Genomic DNA, 22,501 nt, shown 5'->3' on the forward strand with positions numbered 1-22,501 from the left:
AACTGCGATTTGAGAGTGTCGGTTTACTTGACCGCAGTGAAATTTCTAGTGGGGAAGTCAAGTGTCTGAACAACTGTATAAGTCGATGTCCTTTGTTGTTAGCTAGTACTGACATATTTCATGTTCGTTTATTGATGCAAACAAGTTGTGTGTAATGTGAACAATTTACTATAGATACCGTCAATGTTTGATTAGGTCAAATTAGTTCAGGTCGCAAGCATGGCGCAATAATGTGCAAAACTCGACTCAACTGATTGGATTGGGACTGCCATTGCCTTGGACTTTCATGTTGATGTAGGAATCGCATTTGTGACCTAAGGTAAGCATTGGCTACAATGTTTCAATTTAATGAGTAACTAATTTAGAAAGTTTATTGATAGTTAGCTTAGCTACCGTTCGCTGGTATAACTTTGCTACCAAGTCAGTTAGGTAGTTAGCCTTGTCCACTTCCTCTTTATTAGCCAGTTAGCATGTATGCTAGCCAACTAAAATAGTTTAATCGACTAGCATGTATGCTAGCCACAATCAAACAATGAAGTAGCTAGCTAGTTAGCTAAGTAAAGCCAGTTTGCTCTTTATTTAGTCATTATGGGGCTATTGGAAAATGTACTTAAATTAGCCAAAGCAGCACCCTCTCTTATCTTGACACTTGTTTTAGTTAGCTATTAAACTTGAACTGGCTAGTTAGCTAAGTGGTTTATGCACAGAGCATTACCAGTAGCAAATCCAAATGTAACGATAACTGTTTAATCAGGCCACATTTGAGATTGGGTCAGATGCAGGAAATCAATGACATCTTTAATTCCGGTAAGTCAGTTTGATATACCTGTATGTAATATCCATATGTGCACTATTGCTTTATAAGCCATGACTTTTCTCAAGGTCTTTGTCTTCTCTCTCAGACACCATGGCAGAAGAGGAGCCTTACCTACCTCACCAACCGGTAAACTAGGTGTTTCATGTCCACGCTATGTCGACACTGAATCTCTGTATTTGTCATATATGCATTGTAGGCTATATATTTTGTCACCGAGTTTTAAGCAGAAATAGATTTCCCTATAAACATACAGCCCATCAGAACAACAGCCCATATTTAAGGAGAGGTTAACACGGTGGCTAAAGATGTCTCTTCATCTGACATAGGTTTGCCAGTGTCTCTTTCATATATGTTAGTCATACCTTTCTACATTTGTCAGTGAAATTAGATTTCAATGTCCTTGTTCTCTCTTGTTGTCTTTTCTCGTAGTACAACTTTGACATAGATCCACTATGGGATCCTCTGATTTACCCTCCCATGTCACACTCCAACTCACTCCGGACAGGTAAGAAGTCATGACCGCCTTTATAAACCCATTATGAGCTATATTGATTACCTGCACCCATCTGTCCCCTTCAGATATGCCCCATGGTTTAGGCCTTTATACCCAAATAGAGATGAAATAGGCCTAACTAAAGATGTCATTTAATGAATGCCAGTGGTAGCCTAAAATTGGAGAGTGCTTTCACTGTCGAGAGTAAGCTCTTCCTTGCCACCTCTGTTCTTTTATGGAAAAAGTTGTTTTTCTAAACTCAGTTTCATGTCACGATATTGCAGAGTTGTAATGTAGACATAAAGCATACTTCTCCTACTCTGTGCTTTCACTTCTCCTTTGGTCTCAAGAGGGCTGTTTTAAAACCAAGGTTTAAGTGAGACTAGTAGTGGATGTTTATGCAAGACTAGTGGTTGTGGGAATGGGCAAATAAGGTTCAAGGTACTGCTGCTGTACCTTTTTGAACTGCCCAGACATATGAAGCTGTGAAAGACCGTCAACTGTGAACAGCAAGATTCCTACAGTTGTTTTTGTGTTCAAAGCGACTTTGAGATTGTTTGTAATGAAAAGAGCTATATATAATGGCTATATAAAATACATCTATTTTATTACTACTTTCTTGGGGGATACCCATCTCTGTACCCAGAACTGGCATATTCAAGAGCAGTCTAGATGAATGGACATACCCGATAAGCTACTTCATTCATCTTACAAGTATGGATCAAGACATCTTGTGACAGGGCAATGCTCCATTCTTAGAGCTGAAGGAAAATGTCACATTTTAATGTCCGGATGAAGGTTGTCTGTTCTATAGAGATCTGAAGCCGAACATCATTTGGCAGATGAGGTTCTTGATTGAGGTTATGTCAGTGGGAGGATGTGGCTTAGGCAGCGGGCCCTGCATTAGGCAGGAAGGGGAAGAGGCTCGCTCAGCTAAGTTGTTTGAGGAGGAAGATGTTCTGAGACAGAGAGCAGAAGGTGTTTTGTTGACACGGAAGATAGCCCTGGCCCCCATTCCTAAAAGGTTCAAACCTTTTGTCAGTATTGCTTCTTATCTGACTTAAAATACTTCCTCTACCACAGCACCTAGGGAAAAGTAATATGTTTGTTTAGTAGAGGGAAGGTCCTGGAGAGCTAGGCTACTGGCTGTGCAGGGTTTTGTTCCAGCACCACTCTAACACCTGATTCTGCTAATCAATGTCCTCACTGGCAGCTCATTAGTTAGCAAAATCGGGTGTGTTAGAGCAGGGCTGGAACAAAAGCCTGTATGCACACCCAGTACAGAAGCTCTCTAGGAGGAGGGTTGGCCAGTCCTGCTGTAAAACTAACGTAAACCATTGTTTATTTGTTCTTAGTTACAGCAGATGGACCCTACCTCCAAATCATTGAACAGCCTAAACAGGTAACCCTTTTCTTCATTGTGCTCCTTCTCTGTTACACCATAGGCTACGTAAACAAGCTAGACTCAAAAATGGAATTTAATCACATTTCAAAGTGGTATTGAAAAGTGTTCAGTTGAGTGTCATTAAAGGTATTCTATGTCTATTCTAGCGGGGCTTCAGGTTTCGTTATGGCTGTGAGGGACCTTCTCACGGCGGGCTACCAGGGGCCTCTAGTGAGAAGAACAGAAAGTCCTATCCCAATATCAAGGTAAGTCCCACCAACATGTCCTTCCTTATGTCATCATTTCCTTCCTTTCTTCCTTCATGCTTTCCATCCTTCCTTCTTCCTTTCTTTCCTTAGTTATTTCCCTCCTCCGCTCCTTTACGTTCTTCGTTCTGTTCTCTCATTGCCTGCTGTCTGTCCTTCACTCCTTCCTTCCATCCTTTATTATCATGTTTTCGATCCCCCTTTTTCTCCCAAATTTCATGCTATCCAATTGGTAGTTAGTCTTGTCCCATCGCTGCAACTCCCTTACAGACTCGGGAGAGGCGAAGGTCGAGAGCCATGCGTCCTCCGAAACACGACCCCGCCAAGCCACACTGCTTCTTGACACAATACTCGCTCAACCCGGAAGCCAGCTGCACCAATATGTCGGAGGAAACACCATCCACCTGGCGACCGTGTCAGCGTGCATTGCGCCTGGCCCACCACAGGAGTTTCTAGACAACCCAGCTGGCCAATTGCGCGCTGCCTTATGGGCTCCCGGTCACGGCTGGCTGCGACAGCCAGGGATCGAACCAGGATCTGTAGTAACGTAGCTAGCACTGCGATGCAGTTCCTGCGCCACTCGGGAAGCCCCCTTCCTTTGATCCTCCAACTGAACAAGCTGAAGTAGGAATTCTGCTTGCGATTCCTAGGAATTTTCTGTCTCATGTGTTTGAGATTTAGTAGTTTTTTTCGTGTATAAGCGGAAAAAGTTATGATCAGTTCCGCTTGTATTTCAAACTAACATTTACAGGCCCACCCTGACAGAAATCCGTTCATGGCATGCAAATATATCCATTCTCTCACTCACACACCACAAATATTAATTTATCTTAGACAATTTGAACAATGTTCAGACTGAACTCTGGGAAATCCCCTCCGTTTGTGTCTCCACATATTTTCTTCAAATAGTAGGAGTAGGTGTTGTCACTTTCTCCAACCTCTCATTTGCGTAGAGTGCTTTTCTTTCAATACATTTGAACTTTTGTGACAGTAACACTCCAACTCCTAACTGAGCCTGCCAGCCAGTCAGCCAGCCAGTTAAGTCCTTATGTTTCAGTAATTTAGTCATTAAGTCCTTATGAATGAACTAGCTGCACAGGCTAAGAGCCAATAACCCTGAGAGCACATTTTTGAAAATTAGGTGTTTGAAACAAGGTATATAAATCTGACCTGCCATTTACTTTGTTTCAAGCCTTTTGGGAATTTCCTCCTGTGTCATAGGGGTAATTACTAGGAACTGTTGAGTGGCGTCTCTGACAGGAAACAGTATTTTCAGCTCGCCCCCACGATCTCAGACAGACTCAGACATGAAACGACTGCCTCAGAGCGAAGAAAGTATTGTCTCTCAAACCTGTTATAGAGGTTGTGCAGGCACATGTAGCCCACTGTCTATGTTGTGCATCTGTACAAAGAAGACACACAGTACATTGATATGAGTTCTGTTTCTGTGCAACATATATGCTTCCCTATGTATTTATTTGGACAGTGAAGCTAAAGCTTTTAATATGACTCTATACTCTAGCCTTTGGGGTTGAGATCAAATGTTTCATATGAGGCGACAGTACAGAATGTCTGAGTTTTCCACAAGTCAGTGCTTGCATCCATCCCTGGAGGGGCAATTTAATTTAATCTGCAAGACAAGGACAACACAATAGCATTCTCACTGCAGCCTCACTTTTCACCTTGTAAGATAACCCAAATAGGTAACCAAGGGAGGAGTTATATTCTAGAAAGCTGGATATGTATATGCTGTGGCTAAAGATGGGTTTGAGGAAAAATACATTTGAGCGCAAGAGCAGGCTAGAGAGCCTTTTCTAGGTAGACAACTTCAAAATGTGTTTTTCAGTCTCACCCTCTGGCTACTGCACCTAACGGCACTTGCTGTTTTAAGGAACTGGGTTGGTTTTGTATGTAGGCCAATTTTGTCTCGGGGAACCAGAAAGAGGCTAAGTGAAGGCCTAGTTCAGTGGCATTCGTCTACAGCAGGTTTCCCAAACTCGGTCCTGGGGCCCCCCGTGGTACACGTGTTGTACACTGTTGATTCAAATAACCAACTCCTCATCAAACTTTCATTATTTGAATCAGCTCTGTAGTCCTAGGGCAAAAACCAAAATGTGCACATGGGGGGTTGGGGGGAGGGGGCCCAGGACTGAGATTGGGAAACCCTGCTTTACAGTGTAGTATTCATTTTGACAAGGAAGCATGTGTAAGATTTCAGTGGTTAGATGGCATACTTTTACCTCCCCCTGTGTCCATTACATGTGTTGATATCCATAACCTCATAGCATACATAAGTCACTCACAGAGTTAATCATTTATTTGATGCGTCATTGTTGCTGTATTGAATTAATGTCATCAGCCTTTGACAGATCAAGCATGTTGTTTACATTCTATTGTTAGATCTAGACTATCTATGTCGGCTTCCTTTTAGTCAAAACAGAACTCTGTGACATTGGTCTGTGTGTCATAGAAAGTGATTCAACTGCATGAAATGCATATCTGATCACTGAAGAGAAATACACATTCTCTTTCCTGTGAAGAATTGGTGACGGGTAAGCTCAGGGGTTTCCCGTGACGGGTAAACCGAGGAGTTTTGGATTGGCTGGGAATCTTTAGCTGAACTTGACCTTTTACCGTTGTTTGAAAATAGATCTGGTGCGTATGAAGAAGTGTGCAAAGACTGAGGTTCCCAACCTACCCTAACCCTGAGTGTCAACTTGAGCCATGTGGAACACTGTTTTCATCCGTCCTTTCCTTTGGTCGATTCATCACTCAGATATTGTTTACCATTTGGACTGGCATTTTCAACCATTTTGAACGCTTGTTGCGTGTGATTGTATGCGTGTGTTTTGTTTACGCAAGAGAGACTAATCTTCCCTGTAGAGAAAGGGTCTGAATAACCACATGAGACACACAACACAGTGACCATCACACTCCAGCTCCTAACTGAGCCTCACTCAGCCAGTCAAGTCCTTACCTTTACATTTCAGTAATTTAGTCATTATGAATGAACTAGCTGCACAGGCTAAGAGGCAATAACCCTGAGAGCACATTTTAGATTTTACTAAATTGTATTTCCTTACACAAAACACCACACTGCCATACTGTGTAAGCAGGAGAGCGCGTAGCAGTCTGGCTATAACCCAAATAGGTAACCAAGGGAGGAGTTGTATTCTAGTCCTTATATTCTAGAAAACCGTATATGTACACTATCGTTCAAAAGTTTGGGGTCACTTAGAAATGTCCTCGAATGATCAATTAGCCTTTTAAACACCAGTGTCAACGTCAACAGTGAAGAGGCGACTCCGGGATGCTGGCCTTCTAGGCAGAGTTGCAAAAAAAAAGCCATATCTTAGACTGGCCAATAAAAAGAAGATTAAGATGGGCAAAAGAACACAGACACTGGACTGAGGAACTCTGCCTAGAAGGCCAGCATCCCAGAGTTGCCTCTTCACTGTTGACGTTGAGACTGGTGTTTTGCGGGTTCTATTTAATGAGCTGCCAGTTGGCGACTTGTGAGGCGTCTGTTTCTCAAACTAGACACTCTAATGTACTTGTCCTCTTGCTCAGTTGTGCACCGGGGCCTCCCACTCCTCTTTCTTTTCTGATTAGAGCCAGTTTGCGCTGTTCTGTGAAGGGAGTAGGACACCGCGTTGTACAAGATCTTCAGTTTCTTGGAAATTTCTTGCATGGAATAGCCTTAATTTCTCAGAACAAGAATAGACTGACGAGTTTCAGAAGAAAGTCCTTTGTTTCTGGCCATTTTGAGCCTGTAATCAAACCCACAAATGGTTATGCTCCAGATACTCAACTAGTCTAAAGAAGGCCAGTTTTATTGCTTCTTTAATCAGGACAGCATTTTTCAGCTGTGCTAACATAATTGCAAAAGGGTTTTCTAATGATCAATTAGCCTTTTAAAATTATAAACTTGGATTAGCTAACAACGTGCCATTGGAACACAGGAGTGTTGGTTGCGGATAATGGGCCTATGTAGATATTCCATAAAAAATCTGCCGTTTCCAGCTACAATAGTCATTTACAACATTAACAATGTCTACACTGTATTTCTGATCAATTTGATGTTATTTTAATGGACAAAAAAAAAAATCTTTCAAAAACAGGGTAATTTCTAAGTGACCACAAACTTTTGAACAGTAGTGTATATGCTGTGGCTAAGGACAGGGTTGAGGAAAAAGACATTTGAGTTCAAGAGCAGGCTAGAGACTTTTCTAGGTAGGCCTAGGCAAATTCTAAATGTGTTCTTCAGGTTCACCCGCTGGCTACTGCGTCTAACAACATGTGCTGTTTCTAGGAACTGGGTTGGTTTTGTATGTAGGCCAATTTTGTCTCGGGGAACCAGAAAGAGGCGAAGTGAAGGCCTAGTTCAATGGCATTCGTCTACAGCAGGGTTCTCCAACAGGTAGAGCTACCAGTAGCTCGCAGCCCACCTACGAGTAGCTCGCCAATCAGTTCTGAAATGCATGCATTTTTTTCACGTGTTCCATCGCAAAATGTCAAACAAAGCTCACGCTATCATTGGCTACTATCCAATCAAAGCCACATTGACATTATCCCACCCCTGGTTAGCCACGGTTGGTTTAAAAAGCTGAACTTAACACAAAATCTGCCAATTAATTTCCGCAATATTGCCCCCCTCTGTCTGTTTTGTTGCGCGTTTGTCTACCACTCTGTATGTAGCCAGTTAGCGATGCTAATGATAACAGTCTTGTGGGTAGACAGACTTTCCCCAAAAACATTCTCAATTAAATGTTAATTCAGGATTATTTCTATCAATTGGGTGCTGATTGTTTTGCTAACTCTGTCATGACATGTGCTTCAGCAGTAGGCCTAACAGTATAAATATGGCTAGGCCAACACATTCCTTTCTTGCTAAATCTTAGTTTTTTTCCAGACCTCAAAAATAGTCTTCTGATGTAATTTAAGCATCGACATGGACTCAACATCAATTTTCGTTGTTTCTCTATGAATAATTGTAATATTGAGAGTAAAAAACGGAAAAAAATCCCGAACCACGAAATAAAAACTTAAGACAGAATATCGATTTTTGTGGGACCTTTCGTACCAAGTAATGTTTATTAACCATTTTACTGAGGGGTTTTCCGTGATGGGTATGCCGAGGCTTTTCGGATCGGATCGGATCTTTGGCTGAAAACTCGACCTTTCACTGTTTAATAAAAAATAACTCTGGTCACTTATTTAAAAAGTGTGCAAAGACTGAGGTTCCCGACCTACCCTAACCCTGAGTGTCAAAATTTGAGCCATGTGGAACACTGTTTTTCATCCATCCTTTCCTTCATGTTTTCATTTGGTCGATTCATCAGTCGGATATTGTTTACCATTTGGACTGGCATTTTCAACCGTTTTTTCGATGCTTGTTGCGTGTATGTATGTATGAGTCACTATCAGTCTGGCTCCCGGAGCTGTAGTTCTATATCTGGTCTAAAAAGTGTTTGTCTCCCTCTTTGCAGATCTGTAACTACCAGGGGTTGGCACGTGTGGTGGTACAGCTGGTGACCAACTCTAAAGATGCCCACCTCCATGCCCACAGTCTGGTGGGCAAGCAGTGTGACAAGGGCATCTGCATCGCAGACCTACAGCCCAAAGACTCCAGCATCAGGTGCTTGTTTCCACCATTCTCTCTCTAGCTGACACGCACACATACCAGTTAGCTTACCGGTGCATTCAACAGGTTTTAATATGCTTACTTATTGACAACATTGCAGACATGTCAGGACTTCCTATAAGATGATTATAGGTCCTTCCTTTGAGATCCTATGTAGTGATGAGATTTCTGACTTAGGGTTTCCCCATCTAACCTGAACGTACGTCGTTGTGGTGTTTTATCTTGCATGTTTACTTAGCCCTTCCCACCCTGTATACAGGTTGAAATGGCATATTTTGTAATTGATAAGCGCCTAAATTAGAATGCAGTGGCTGTACAGTAACATGCTATACATGATGTCAGAGCTTTTGACTGACAGCCGTTATAAACTTGAACACCACGCGTGACAAGACGATGCCCCCGTCCCTCCCGCAAATTGGGCAACTTTTGCACATTTGTTGTCTGAGGGAAATGCTTTAAATCAAGAAAAGTTGTGCCATTTACAGTATCAACGTTTCTAATTATGTTTGATCCACAGTTAGAAAGATGACATGCGTTATAGCCTGGGTTGTCCTGAAGAGAATGAGCCTATGTTTGTCTGATTGGGAACAAGCACTTGAATGCACAAATGACTCCTTTCTATGCGCACCAAAGTTGCAATGTTTTTGAAGTGCCTTTTGAAAGCCTAACACTGTAAGATCCTATTTTATAATTTAGCTAGCCATATTGGTAATATAATACGCTTTCAAATGATGCCCACCTGACCCAAATTGTGATTTTTATAATGGAATGTTTTTGGATTGCATAAACAACAACAGTAATTTTGTGATGGTGGGGACACGGCAGTGTTCCAAATAAAAAAAACTACAAGTGTGCTCGCTTCAGTTCCTCAATGGCAACGCTAGGAGAGCAAAAAAAGAAAGGGAAAAAAGCACCTTTATAGTTGAAGGCTCTTTCCTTGAGTCATAAAAGTGCTTAGAAATGACCTGGGAACTGTGCACAGTTTGGAGAGGTGTGTGACCACTTGGAGACACCAGTTGGACCTCTCACTCAAATCCTTGTCATCATTGACAAATGCTGTAAAAGTACAGTAAATGTAAAATGCACATAAAATCAACAGTGTAATGTTTGGATTCAGTCTTGTCAGGCGAACTGTTGTGTCCTCACCTTTTGGTGTAATATTTTCCCCATAATCTCCAAATTGTTCTCTTTCAATTGCTTCCATTGTCATGAATATGCTTTTCATAGTTCTTCTATCAGAAACATTTCAATTTGGCCGTATCCATATAGGCCAATTTCCACAAGCGTAAGGGTTTAAAAACGTACCACATATAAATCAATAACTCCATGTGACAGTTTCCCCAACTTGGGCATCCTCCACGTGACCAAGAAGAACGTGAGTAAGACACTGGAGGACCGTATGTCTGAGGCCTACAGGATGGGCTACAACTGTGGTATCGTCATCCATCCCGAGATGGACGCCTTCCAGGGAGAGTTCCGCATCCCCCGAGAGCTCACTGGTCAGTCACCTTTAAGACAATGGACTGAATGACTATATTTCTGCAGAGCACAAAGAATATTTTTTGTTTTGCATACAGTGCTTTCAGAAAGTATTCACACCCCTTGACTTTTTTACATTTAGTTGTGTGACAGCCTGAAAATAACATTTATTAAATTGTGATTTTTGTGTCACTGATTTACACATAATACCCTATAATGTCAAAGTGGAATTGTGATTTTAGAAATGTTTACAAATTAATTCAAAATGAAAAGCTGTAATGTCTTGAGGTAAAAGTATATAACCTCTTTGTTATGGCAAGCCTAAAATAGTTGCTTAACAAATCACATAATAAGTTGCATGTACTCACTCTGTGTGCAATAATAGTGGTTAACGGGATTTTTTTTATGACTTCCCCATCTCTGTACCCCACACATACAATTATCTGTAAGGTCCCTCAGTCGAGTAGTGAATTTCAAGCACAGATTCAACCACAAAGACCAGGGAAGTTTTCCAATGCCTCACAAAGAAGGGCACATTTGTTTAAAAAAAAAAAAAAAAAGCAGACACTGAATATCCATTTGCGCATGGTGAAGCTGTTAATTAGGCTTTGGATGGTGTAGCAATACATCTAGCCACTACAAAGATACAGGCGCCCTTCCTAACTCAGTTGCTGGAGAGGAAGGAAACCGTTCAGCGATTTCACTGAGGCCAATGGTGACTTTAAAAGGTTTACAGGCTGTGATAGGAGAGAACTGAGGATGGATCACCAACATTGTAGTTACTCCAAAATAGTAACCTAAATTACAGTGAAAAGAAGGAAGCCTATACAGAATAAAACAAATATTCCAAAACATGCATCCTGTTTGTAACAAGGCACTAAAGTAATACTGTAAAAAAAAATTGGCAAAGGAATTCACTTTTTGTCCTGAATACAAAGTGTTATATTTTGGGCAAATACAACACATCAATGAATACCACTCTTCATATTTCCAAACATGGTGGTGGCTGCATCATGCTATGGGTATGCTTGTCGTCGGCAAGGACTGGGGAGTTTTTCAATAACCCTAAAACACAAAGCCAAATCTACAGTTACTTACCAAGACGACATTGAATGTTCCTTAGTGGCCAAGTTACAGTTTTGACATATCTGCTTGAAGATCTATGGCAATACCTGAAAATGTCTGTCTAGCAATGATCAACAAACAACTTGACAGAGCTTGAAGAATTTAAAAAAGAATAATAGGCAAATGTTGCACAATCCAGGTGTGGAAAGCTTTTCGAGACTTATCCAAAAAGACTCTGCTGTAATCACTTCCAACGGTGTTTCTAACCTGTATTGACCTGGTGGTGTGAATACTTATCTAATCGAGATATCTTAGTGTTTATTTTTTTTAATTTTTTATTTAATAAATAAATCCTTCCACTTTGACATTACAGAGTATTTTGTGTACATTGTTGGCATCCATTTTAACCCTACTTTGTAACATTTTGTTTTAGAAAAAGTCAAGGGGTGTGAATACTTACTGAAGGAACTGTATGTGAATTTATGCATTGCCTGCTTCATTCAACCTTTGTGTGTGTGTGTTCAGATCACCAGAGAAACCTGATCAGCAGCGCAGCGTCCTACCAGGCTAAAGAGATGGATCTGAGTGTGGTGCGCCTCATGTTCACAGCCTTCCTCCCAGACAGTGACGGGGGCTTCTCCCGTAGACTGGACCCCGTCATATCAGACCCCATCTTCGACAGCAGTAAGTCACTAACAGCCACATAGTCACTTAGTGCCAATTCCACCAAATGTTTCTAACATTTGCATATGCAACTCAATTCTCCCATTGACATCAATGCATGATTAATGCAAAAGTCTGGCTAAAGTGGTTTGATCTCAAGTTAGGATTCGGCCATTTGTGCTGCGCTTTCCAGTGCACTCTGACCCCAACATAACAATGACTAGCTAGCTAACTATCTAGCTAAAACAGTCTTTAGCCATGACCCAATAAGAACTCTCTGTGGTCCACCATTGTTTATTCTTTACATTACATTACCAGTGAAGGGTGGTCCATTACCCTTTTCTAAGTCCATCTTATGACAAAGGTCCCTCACCTCACCATAGAAACACACCATATCAGGCTACATGCAACCCAGTAGCTATAAGACTATGAAACTCCGGAAGGGACTATTGTTTGAACAAATGAATTTAACCGCTCTCGTGCCTTTATGCAGTGTATCACTGAATTCACGTTTTTATTCAGAGTTATACAGATGTATTGAAATTAAACCATATCTGTGTGCCCTGGTTTCATTTGCGTAGCTCTGTGCGTGTATCTTCCTCCACATCACATTTGTCACTCGGCTTCCTCTCCTAGGCTGAAACTAGGCATCCACTTTTCATTTTGATGCCAGCCCTTTACTGCGTGAAAGCATCCACACAGTTAGTGTATGTCAAGTCTTTTCTTCTTCACATTCAGGGTGTCTGGGGTTTTTTGAAATTAGAAAAGAAACAAGCAAAATGGTGGTTTGAAATTTGATAACGAAGGGCATTTTCAAGGATTTGCAAGGCATCCAATAGGGATTATGCACCACAAAGAATACTGTTTTTTTAGTTACCTATTAGCTGTCAATAAATATAACTAATTCTGCTTGCACTAAACAGAAGATCTGAGTTGACCCTTTTGACCATCTCTCTATTCCCCTGTTCTGTCTGCAGAAGCTCCAAATGCGTCCAACCTGAAGATCGTGCGGATGGACCGAACAGCTGGCTGTGTGACAGGAGGAGAGGAGGTCTACCTGCTCTGTGACAAGGTTCAGAAAGGTACCCTAGTTCCTTTTTCACACTCCACAGCTGAGTCAACCTTGAGCCGAGCTGTACTGCGCTGGCATGGTTACGCATCCACCACAGTTGCTGGAAAGGAAAATATCTGAGCCGGTACCGTTTGGGTCAGCACGATAGTGTGAAACAGGTGTAAGATGCAGGCGCCATGGTTGTGCCATCTATTCTCCCAAGACAACTTTATCATGAAGATCTAACTGTCAACGTGTTGTCTGAAGCGTTATCTAGCTGGCTCTTAACATCAACCCGGTACATGTCTCTATGTGACATCATCATTCATCACACTGTACTACTCATGAAGGAAGTCCTCCGGCCTGCTTTTCCAACCTCAGGGAATTCCCCATCTGTTATGCAAATGTGGGAAGAGGAAGAGAGTTGTAGTGGCCTGTTGTCCTTCTCGCTATGTTTTCTTTAAAATATTCTGCATTGGTCGGTTGGCAGAACGTCAACAACCCTGGAATGAAAGATCCTCTCTTGGAACAGAAGTTCACGTCTCTGTTGGGCTCTGCCGTTTGACTTCCAAACAAAGAGCCTCATCTCCAGTAATTCTACCTCACTGTGTATCATGCTTATCAGACTCAATCAGGGATATCCTATTCCTGTCCTTCAGGCTTTTCTTCTAGCCCAGCACTAACACACTTGATTCAAACAATCCATACTGAAGACCACGACTTTCAATGATTCTTTGAAATAGGTGTATTGGGTTGGAACAGATGCCTGCACACACAGTAGCTTTCCTAAGACCGGAGTTTCCTTGTCGAGGAAGTGTACAGTGCAGTCAAAACATTTCTCTGAGATATTCAAATACTTCTGTCTGGAGATGTGGGGCACCATTTCCTGGTTTCTTTGGAAAGACGTTGACATTTCCTTTTGGTTCCATGACCGATGACACGTGAAAGATACCCTGCAACACTTGAAGGCTTTATGCACATACTTGTTGGTTTGGATAATAAAGACGTGTTTTTTTTTCTAGTGAACTTGTATTATCCTCCAATATCTTTCACATGGTCAGTTTATTACTTTACTCCTAGTTTGAAGGTGGAGTTGTGAGAGTGTATCTTTCCCCTGTCGCAACAGATGACATCCAGGTGCGCTTCTATGAGGATGACGAGACGGGGCTGACATGGGAGGCCTTTGGGGACTTCTCCCCCACCGATGTCCACCGACAGGTCAGTGACACATAAGTTGCCAATGAAGTCCATTTCCTCTCCTGTATTTTACATTTCCTCCCCTGTACTATAACCTAACCATGAGTAAAATCTCCACCCCTTCCCCCTCCACAGTTTGCCATTGTTTTCAAGACCCCCAAATACAGAGACCTGAACCTCCAGAAACCCACCTCGGTGTTTGTGCAGCTGAAGCGTAAATCGGACAATGAGACGAGCGAGCCCAAGCCCTTCACCTACCACCCGCAGATCATAGGTGAGCCGGTCTGAAACACTCCCAGACCTGTTCCTGTAGACCCCTTGTGCATGCTGTACTCCATCCCAACCCACTGTAGTTTGTGCTATTCTTCAAATTGAACATAACCCATTATTCTGTCAAGTCAATCCGCTCGTCTTGCCCCTGGTCTTCATGCTCAGATAAGGAAGAGGTTCAGAGGAAGAGACAGAAGACCCTGCCTAACTTCCAGGACTACAGCGGCCACGGTGGAGCAGGGGGCCTGTACCGGGGACCAGGGGGGGGTGGTCCCGCTACAGGGGGAGGAGGAGGTACAACAAACATGTTTCTTATAAGTCATACATTTTTACAAAACTGAATAAATGTAATGAAATGTGATTTTAAGGTGAACGAGACAAGCCATGTCAAGATCAAATGGGTAATGTCTCATAAAAGTCCTAAACACAAGATGAAGTACCATTTTCAAAAGCTTTATTGTCTATTTAGGTTAAAATAACAACTTTTGATTATATTTTAGGTTTCTTCCAGGGCTATTCCACCTACAATAATTACGGCACCAGCTACAGCTCTGGCTTTTCACCTGGCATGAGTGGTGGCGGGGCGGGAATTAAACATGGTGAGTGTGTCTGTCTGTTTTCCAGGGTTTTGAGATCAATTCCGTTTCAGTTCAGGATAGGAATGAAGCTCAACCCATGTTCCCTCTCAACACAGCTCCACAGGGCAGAGCGGAGGACAGTGGTGATGACAGCGACATGGATGATGACCCGGCCTCAGGGGCCGTGGTGGGGGTCCGAGCCAAGTCAGAGGACGCCTCTGCTGGGGAGACGAGTGAGGAGAGAGGGGCCGGTGTGGAGCTAGGACCAGGGGACAGGACTGGAGGTGAGGTCAACCGAGACATTTGTAAAGTGATTAGCCAGAGTGAGTCAGTGCCTCAGGGAGCAGACCACTGCAGGGTGTCTGTGTGTGACAGTGTGTGTTGGAAGCCAGGGTGTTGTGTATCCAGTCAATGACAGTGTTTTTATATTTGTGTACAGAGTGTGTGCTGGAGGCCAGGCTGGTGGATGTTGCTGAGAGGCAGGCTGAAGCCCTCTTCCAGTACGCCGTCACTGGTGACGTCAGCTACCTGCTGGCTCCACAGCGCCAGCTCATGACTGCTCAGGACGAGAACGGTGACACGTACGTCCCCTCTCCATCACTTCAGACCTCATTTGAATGGAAATACAACCGTCCCTGCATTTTTCAAACTTTTCTATCTGCATTCATTTGCCTCCATTTTGTGTCCATCTGCATTGATGCCGATAGGATAAATAGCCCTGAAATGTGGCATAATTTCTCCAGTAGCACATGCCAATCTGTGCCTGTCCTCTGTTTCTCCAGTGGTCTCCATCTGGGAGTGATCCACAGCCAGACAGACGCAGTCAGGAGTCTAGCCCAGGTGCTCTCTGCCCTGCCTGGAGAGGAGGTCCTCAACATGAGGAACAACCTCTACCAGGTAACAAACACACACAGACAAGAATTTGTCCTTGCCTAGTTAAATAAAGGTAAAATAAAAAAAGAATTCTGAGGTAGTAAAATCAGAACCCCATATTTGTCCCTCTATACCAGACTCCTTTGCACCTAGCGGTGATAACACAGCAGAAGGCGGTAGCTGAGGCCCTCTTATTGGCTGGGGCTGATGTCACTCTGTCTGATCGCCACGGAAACACAGCTCTTCACCTGGCCGCCCAGCAGAAGGAGGGAGGTATGGTGGGATTTCTACTGAAACGCAGAGAGATGGTGGAACTAGTGGACCTCCCCAACGCAGCAGGTACAACACAGACACACACACACACACACAGTACATTGTGAAGAGTCCACTGGAGTATGACAGTGATTTTATCCTCCAGGACTGTGCTCCCTCCACCTGGCTGTGCTGGCCAACAGCCTGTGTTCCCTCAGGGACCTCCTGGTGAGCGGGGGCAGTGTGGAGGTCCAGGAGAGGAGCTGCGGCCGTACGGCGCTCCATCTGGCCACTGAGCTGGACAACGTCTCCCTGGCAGGCTGCCTGCTACTGGAGGTATATATTGTAGAAGCCTTGCCTACATCCATACCTACCACCCTGCAACGTTCTGCTGGCATCTTGAGACTAAGCAGAGTTGGGGCTGGTCAATACCTGGATGGGAGACCTAGAGTATGTTTAGTATAGTCAAACTAACACAACCCAAGTAGCCCTTTCCCTGTGAGGGTTGTGGGCGTAAGATGTGTGTGTTGACAGTGTTCTTTCTCCCTAGGGGGATGCTAATGTGGACTGCTGCACCTACAACGGTTCCAGCCCTCTCCATACAGCCACAGGGCGGGGCTCTGTCAAGCTGACCGCTCTCCTCATGGCTGCAGGTGGGACTACGTTTCTTCAAACTGTCCCCTTTGTGCAAATGTCTCAATTTGATGACCGTCTTGATGTTTGCTCTGTAACGGCCCCTTTTTATAATATAGTCCTAGCTCAAAGACAGAAATTACTTGATCAATCTTTTCATGTCTAGGTGCCGATCCTCACAAAGAAAACTTTGAGCCCCTCTTCTTCAGAGAGCATGACTGCTGTGTGGATGAGGAAGAGGAGGATGAAGGCTACATCCCAGGGACAACTCCGCTCAACATGGCTGCCACTCCTGAGGTGGGTTCCGTGTGTTTGTCGTTAACCTCAATGTTCTTCTATGGTCACATATCACTCAGCTGACTAATATTGCTACAGTCCTTTCTCACACTTACATTTTTTTACTATGAAAGTAATTTTATGACTGTTCGAAACTACTGGTGTGTGAATTCAAGAGTTGAAAGCATTTTTGAGAATTTACCTTTGATCAACTGGAACGTTCGCTAAATATTCTCTCTTCCTTGTACTTCTAGGTGTTGGAAATCCTGAATGGAAAAGAGTACAAGCCAGAGAGCAACACCTCCGTCTTCGTCCCCCCTCAAGGTTGGCTCACGCACTTCAGTTTAAACAAGCCCCTTCATTGTAATCTCTACAGCTTAAGCCATGGGGTTCTCCTGCTGTCTCATCTTGGTTCTTGTCCACTGTGGAGTACAACGATGTCATATTTCTGTAGGTGACATGCAGAGCCTGGGCTCAGACACAAAGCGGGCACTATGCCAGGCTCTGGAGTGCCCGGAGGGTGGCTGGGAGAGCCTGGCACACATACTGGGCTTGGGCATCCTCAACAGCGCCTTCAGACTCAGCTCCTCCCCCGCAAGCACGCTGCTGGACAGCTACGAGGTACACACACACACTATCCCAACCTAAAGCAAAGACATGAGGGGGAAATATAGGGCTTGTGAGTCACACAGCCATTGTAAGATTGAAATTTCACTTTCATAGTCTGTCCTCTTTCTTGGTCAGATTTCTCCCACCTTAAATTAAAATCAGAACAGAAAGTGAATGAATATGTTCTCATGGAAACTTGGGGACTTTTTTTTTTCAACACTTCGATTGAATTTTGACTCAATTGTTGAATGATGCCGTGCGTCAGGGCCCCCACCGAGCCAGGGGACTGGGTGATCTCGCTCTCTGGGGCCGGCGTGAATTTTAATCCGGTCAACACTTAAGGCCGCGGGGCCGGACGGTATTCCAGGGCGCGTTCTCAGTGCATGCGCATAACAGCTGGCAGGCATATTCACAGTCATGTCCTACCTCTCCTTGACCCAGCCTTTATTCCCCACGTCAGGAGACCTCAATTCCATTCCACACTGCCCTCGCCCACCTAAATAAGAGGAATACCTATGTGGAATTGCTTTTCATACACTACAGTTCAGCATTCAACACCATAGTCCCATCCAAGCTCATCACCAAGCTTAGAACCCTGGGACTGAGCACCTTTCTCTGCAACTGGATCCTGGACTTCCTTTTATTTTTATTTATTTAACCAGGTAGGCCAGTTGAGAACAAGTTCTCATTTACAACTGGGACCTGGCCAAGATAAAGCAAAGCAGTGCGACAAAAACAATAACACCGAGTTACACGCAAACAAACATAGTCAATAACACAATAGAAAAATCTATGTACAGTATGTGCAAATGTAGAGAGGTAAGGCAATTCCACATAATAAATTGGCCTTACAATTTAGCATTAACACTGGAGTGATAGATGTGCAAGTAGAGATACTGGGGTGCAAAAGAGCAAGAGGGTAAGTAATAATATGGGGATGAGGTAGTTGGATGTGCTATTTACAGATTGGCTGTGTACAGGTAAGCTGCTCTGACAGCTGATGCTTAAAGTTAGAGAGGGAGATATAAGACTCCAGCTTCAGTGATTTTTGCAATTCGTTCCAGTCATTGGCAGCAGAGACCTGGAAGGAAAGGCAATAGAAAATGTTGACTTTGGGGATGACCAGTGAAATATACCTGCTGGAGCGCATGCTATGGGTGGGTGTTGCTATGGTGACCAGTGAGCTGAGATAAGGCGGGGCCTTACCTAGCAAAGACTTATAGATGACCTGGAGCCAGTGGGTTTGGCGACGAATATGTAGTGAGGGCCAGCCAACAAGAGCATACAGGTCGCAGTGGTGGGTTGTATATGGGGCTTTGGTGACAAAACGGATGGCACTGTGATAGACTACATCCAGTTTGCTGAGTAGAGTGTTGGAGGCTATTTTGTAAATGACATCGCCAAAGTCAAGGATCGGTAGGATAGTCAGTTTTACGAGGGTATGTTTGGCAGCATGCGTGAAGGATGCTTTGTTGCGAAATAGGAAGCCGATTCTAGATTTAATTTTGGGTTGAAGATACTTAATGTAAGTCTGGAAGGAGAGTTTACAGTCTAACCAGACACCTAGGTATTTGTAATTGTCCACATATTCTAAGTCAGAACCGTCCAGAGTAGTGATGCTAGGCGGGCGGGCGGGTGCAGGCAGCAATCGGTTGAAGAGCATGCACTTAGTTTTACTAGCATTTAAAACCACCACCCTTGCGGGTGGTGAGGGTAGGGAACATCGCCTCTGCCACGCTGACCCTCAACATGGGGGCCCCACAGGGGTGGTGCTTAGTCCCCTCCTGTACTCCCTGTTCATCCACGACTGGGTGACCACGCACAACTCCAACTCTATCATCAAGTTTGCTGATGACACGACGGTGGTAGGTCTGATCATCGGCGACGATGAGACAGCCTACAGGGAGGAGGTCAGTGATCTGTGGGGCCAGGACAACAACCTCTCCCTCAACGTCAGTAAGACCAAGGAGCTGATCGGGGACTACAGGAAACTGGCGGTGAGCACCCCCCCCATCCACATTGACGAGGCTGCAGTTGAGCCGGTCGAGAGCTTCAAGTTCCTCGGTGTCCAAATCTTTGAAAAATCTTTTGTATTTATTTAACCTTTATTTAATTAGGCAAGTCGGTTAAGAACAAATTCTTACTTACAATGACGGCCTACCCCGGCCAAACCCTAACGACGCTGGGCCAATTGTGCGCCGCCCTATGGGACTCTCAATCACGGCCAGTTGTGATACAGCGGACAGCCACCCAAGAATCCAGCCATCCAAGCCATAATGTTCTCTCTGTTTCTGCACGGCAAGCGGTACCGGTGCATGAAGTCTGACACCAACAGGCTCCTGAACAGCTTCTATCCCCAAGCCATAAAACTGCTACATAGTCCATGTAGCCACTTTTAACTATCTGAGTTGACCCTTTTATTTACATTTTTGCACTGTCTTTATACAAACTCACAGGACTCTACACTCACAGGAGTCTACACACTCACAGGACTCTACACACTCACGCACACTGACACACCAACACATGCACACTCTCCATTTTCTCACACACATAACATGTACACACATTTATACTGACTCTTCACACGCTCACAATCATAATTTACACTGCTGTTAATCTGTTTATCATATATCCTGATGCCTAGTCACCTTACCCCTATACATATCTACCTCTATCTATATATATGTGTATTTCATTGGTGTTGGAACTGGCCCTGTATATAGCTTGCTTACTTTCTTGCTCTCTATTTCTCGTTTGTTCTACTTTATTTTATAGTACTACTGATATGGATTACTCCATTGTTGGGATAAGCTCTTGCAAGAAAGGTATTTAACTGTAGTTGTGCACGTGACAACTTGACACGTTACACTTCTATGCCACCTTCTGTAGGTGTCTGGAGGAAAGGTCAAGGACCTTTTGGAGGGACTCAGGACTGTAGGGAACTGCTCTGCTTTGACAGTACTGGAGGGGGCACTGTGTGAAACAGAACAGGCTCCACCAGCTACCCAAAGCACCACAAAACTCTTAGGTAAGCTCAAAAACAACAGCCATTATACCTTATGTGATTTCAATAGAATAATCTTGGATAAGAAGTCCTCTGCTCTTAATCCCCCTTATCTCTCTCTCTTTGTGTTGCTGGGTGTCTCAGAACGTGTGTGTGATCTGAAGCTGGACGGATGGGAGGACAGCGGAGTGTGTGACAGTGGGGTGGAGCTCTCCACAGCGTGACCGCCAGATTGGTCCATTACATATCATGGCCCTGCCCATGTCAGGATTTCATGAAGCTTCTGCTTCCTGTAAGCAGGCTATAGACAATTTCCCTCTGAAAGGGACGAATCCTACAAGCACACCTCACACATCATGCTAAATATCCTCACTTTTCTATTTGGCCCAGTAACGTTTTGAAAGTGGTTTTGTATACGTAAATATAATATGCAGGTTATGTTTGGATAATGTTTGCATAAGAAGTAATCTATTTGAAATGTGATGTTTGTATAAACATCATGAATGGGTTTTATTTGGGGAAAAGGGGTTTCCAAGGTAACAGCATGTAGTATAAATCCTTGAAACTAATAATTTATGAAAAATTAATTGACAATTATTAGATTAAAATATGATCTGATATTTTCTCCTCCCACTACAGTTACTTTAGTCATAGTCAAACAAGCAGCCAATTCTAATAACACATTTTTTGAATGACCCTCCGGACTTTGGCAAAGACCGTCTGGCCCCGGGGCAAAATTATTTATAGGGCAAGGACCCCATACAGAATGGATTTTAACTGTAAGCCGCTTTGGATAAAAGCTGATAAATTATATGAAATTAAAATTGCCCCCATATACAGCAGTAGTATGCTGCCAAAAGGATAGCTCATTGTTATGGATCTCCCACTCATAAAAAGTGATTCCGTAGCTGTGGAAATATCACGTGGATATGCTAAACATGGATAGAATGGTTTGTATTGGAACCAAGCAACCATTAACACCTCCCTCCTGCAATGTTTTTGTATCGTGTACAACGTCAAATTGAATTTCCTATGGAAGTGGTGCTACCAGTCATTTATAAGTATAATGGATTATCCTCCACTATGCATGTCTGTTAGAGCACAATCCTCATCCTGGACTACAGTACAGAAACCACTTTTGGATAGCTTTTAGTTCCTTTCTGTGTAGACATGCTTTTCATCATACCAGAATTTTAAACTGAGGTTTTCTCCATTTGTATTGAGTTGGGGGGGATAAACTCAGTTTTGGAAGCCATTTGTTTCTGGTTTTGTAGGTCCATTTCTTTGATCGCATAATCAGGTTGAGTTCTGCGTGAAGATGTGTTGGAGAACGGTGCCTTATTTTGTAATGAAGTATTCAGCTTCCCCAGTGATATTTCATGTTAACAGCAGATTGAAAGGCATTTGTTTCATACAAGTTTGAAGCCATTCCAACATCTTCCTGATAACACTGGCATTTTTAGACATTAAAATGTGTATCTGTCCCATGCAAAAGTTTGGATTGGCACTGCATCACTGTGTGGGGCTTCAATATTTATACCTGTACCATGTAAAACAGCTTTGTACAGTCAATTTTTGCTTTTAATGGGTTTCATTGTAATACTTTTTTAATAAAATTGTTAATGGTGTGCAATTTGTCCCATATTTTAGTAGCTACATATTGGGTGAGGTAGTTAGGACACAGACCTGAAAAAAAAATATCCACAACACAGGTTGGGGAAACATGGCAAGCATCTGTCACTCTGGATAAAGTGTACTTAATGTAAATGTCAAATGCAGGTATATCAATATTGAAGTGGACTTGACCTGTCTTAGTATGAAGATTTTCTTAAATTAAGGTATTGGAGTCTAGGAAAATAGTCATGGGGGCCCTATAAATAACCCCACAGTTGGGGGCTTCTCAGCATTCCCAGAGGCATATCGTTTGCTACTTGTAATGCGACC

The 22,501-nt window shown here is 43.3% G+C and overlaps 1 protein-coding gene across 3 annotated transcripts; it reads left to right on the forward strand.

The window, feature by feature from the left end:
• On the forward strand, positions 1-22,185 carry LOC139581342 (nuclear factor NF-kappa-B p105 subunit-like). Of its 3 annotated transcripts, XM_071410988.1 has the most exons (25): positions 1-319; positions 755-807; positions 903-943; positions 1,247-1,322; positions 2,666-2,712; positions 2,862-2,960; positions 8,450-8,598; positions 9,940-10,103; positions 11,674-11,832; positions 12,789-12,893; positions 13,989-14,080; positions 14,195-14,333; positions 14,495-14,623; positions 14,830-14,928; positions 15,024-15,191; positions 15,347-15,488; positions 15,690-15,804; positions 15,918-16,119; positions 16,199-16,368; positions 16,583-16,685; positions 16,832-16,962; positions 17,196-17,265; positions 17,396-17,562; positions 20,443-20,581; positions 20,702-22,185. In XM_071410988.1, the coding sequence occupies exons 2-25, from the start codon at positions 777-779 to the stop codon at positions 20,779-20,781; spliced, it is 2,817 nt and encodes a 938-aa protein (XP_071267089.1). In that variant the 5' UTR covers positions 1-319; positions 755-776; the 3' UTR covers positions 20,782-22,185. The 3 variants fall into 3 exon arrangements, with proteins under 3 accessions (XP_071267089.1, XP_071267091.1, XP_071267090.1); XM_071410990.1 differs by lacking the exon at positions 755-807 and having other exon boundaries at positions 883-943; XM_071410989.1 differs by lacking the exon at positions 755-807.
• The last annotated feature ends 316 nt before the right edge of the window (positions 22,186-22,501 follow it).

This window comes from Salvelinus alpinus, chromosome 7, assembly GCF_045679555.1.
Source record: "Salvelinus alpinus chromosome 7, SLU_Salpinus.1, whole genome shotgun sequence".
NCBI classification, from domain to species: domain Eukaryota; kingdom Metazoa; phylum Chordata; class Actinopteri; order Salmoniformes; family Salmonidae; genus Salvelinus; species Salvelinus alpinus.

Excerpts from the sequence above, each read along its gene's own strand:
- LOC139581342 (XM_071410988.1), top strand. The coding sequence starts at position 777 with ATGCAGGAAATCAATGACATCTTTAATTCCG. Across the intron at positions 8,599-9,939 it reads CCCAAAGACTCCAGCATCAG|TTTCCCCAACTTGGGCATCC; the intron begins GTGCTTGTTTCC and ends TCCATGTGACAG. Across the intron at positions 17,266-17,395 it reads CGTCTTCGTCCCCCCTCAAG|GTGACATGCAGAGCCTGGGC; the intron begins GTTGGCTCACGC and ends ATATTTCTGTAG.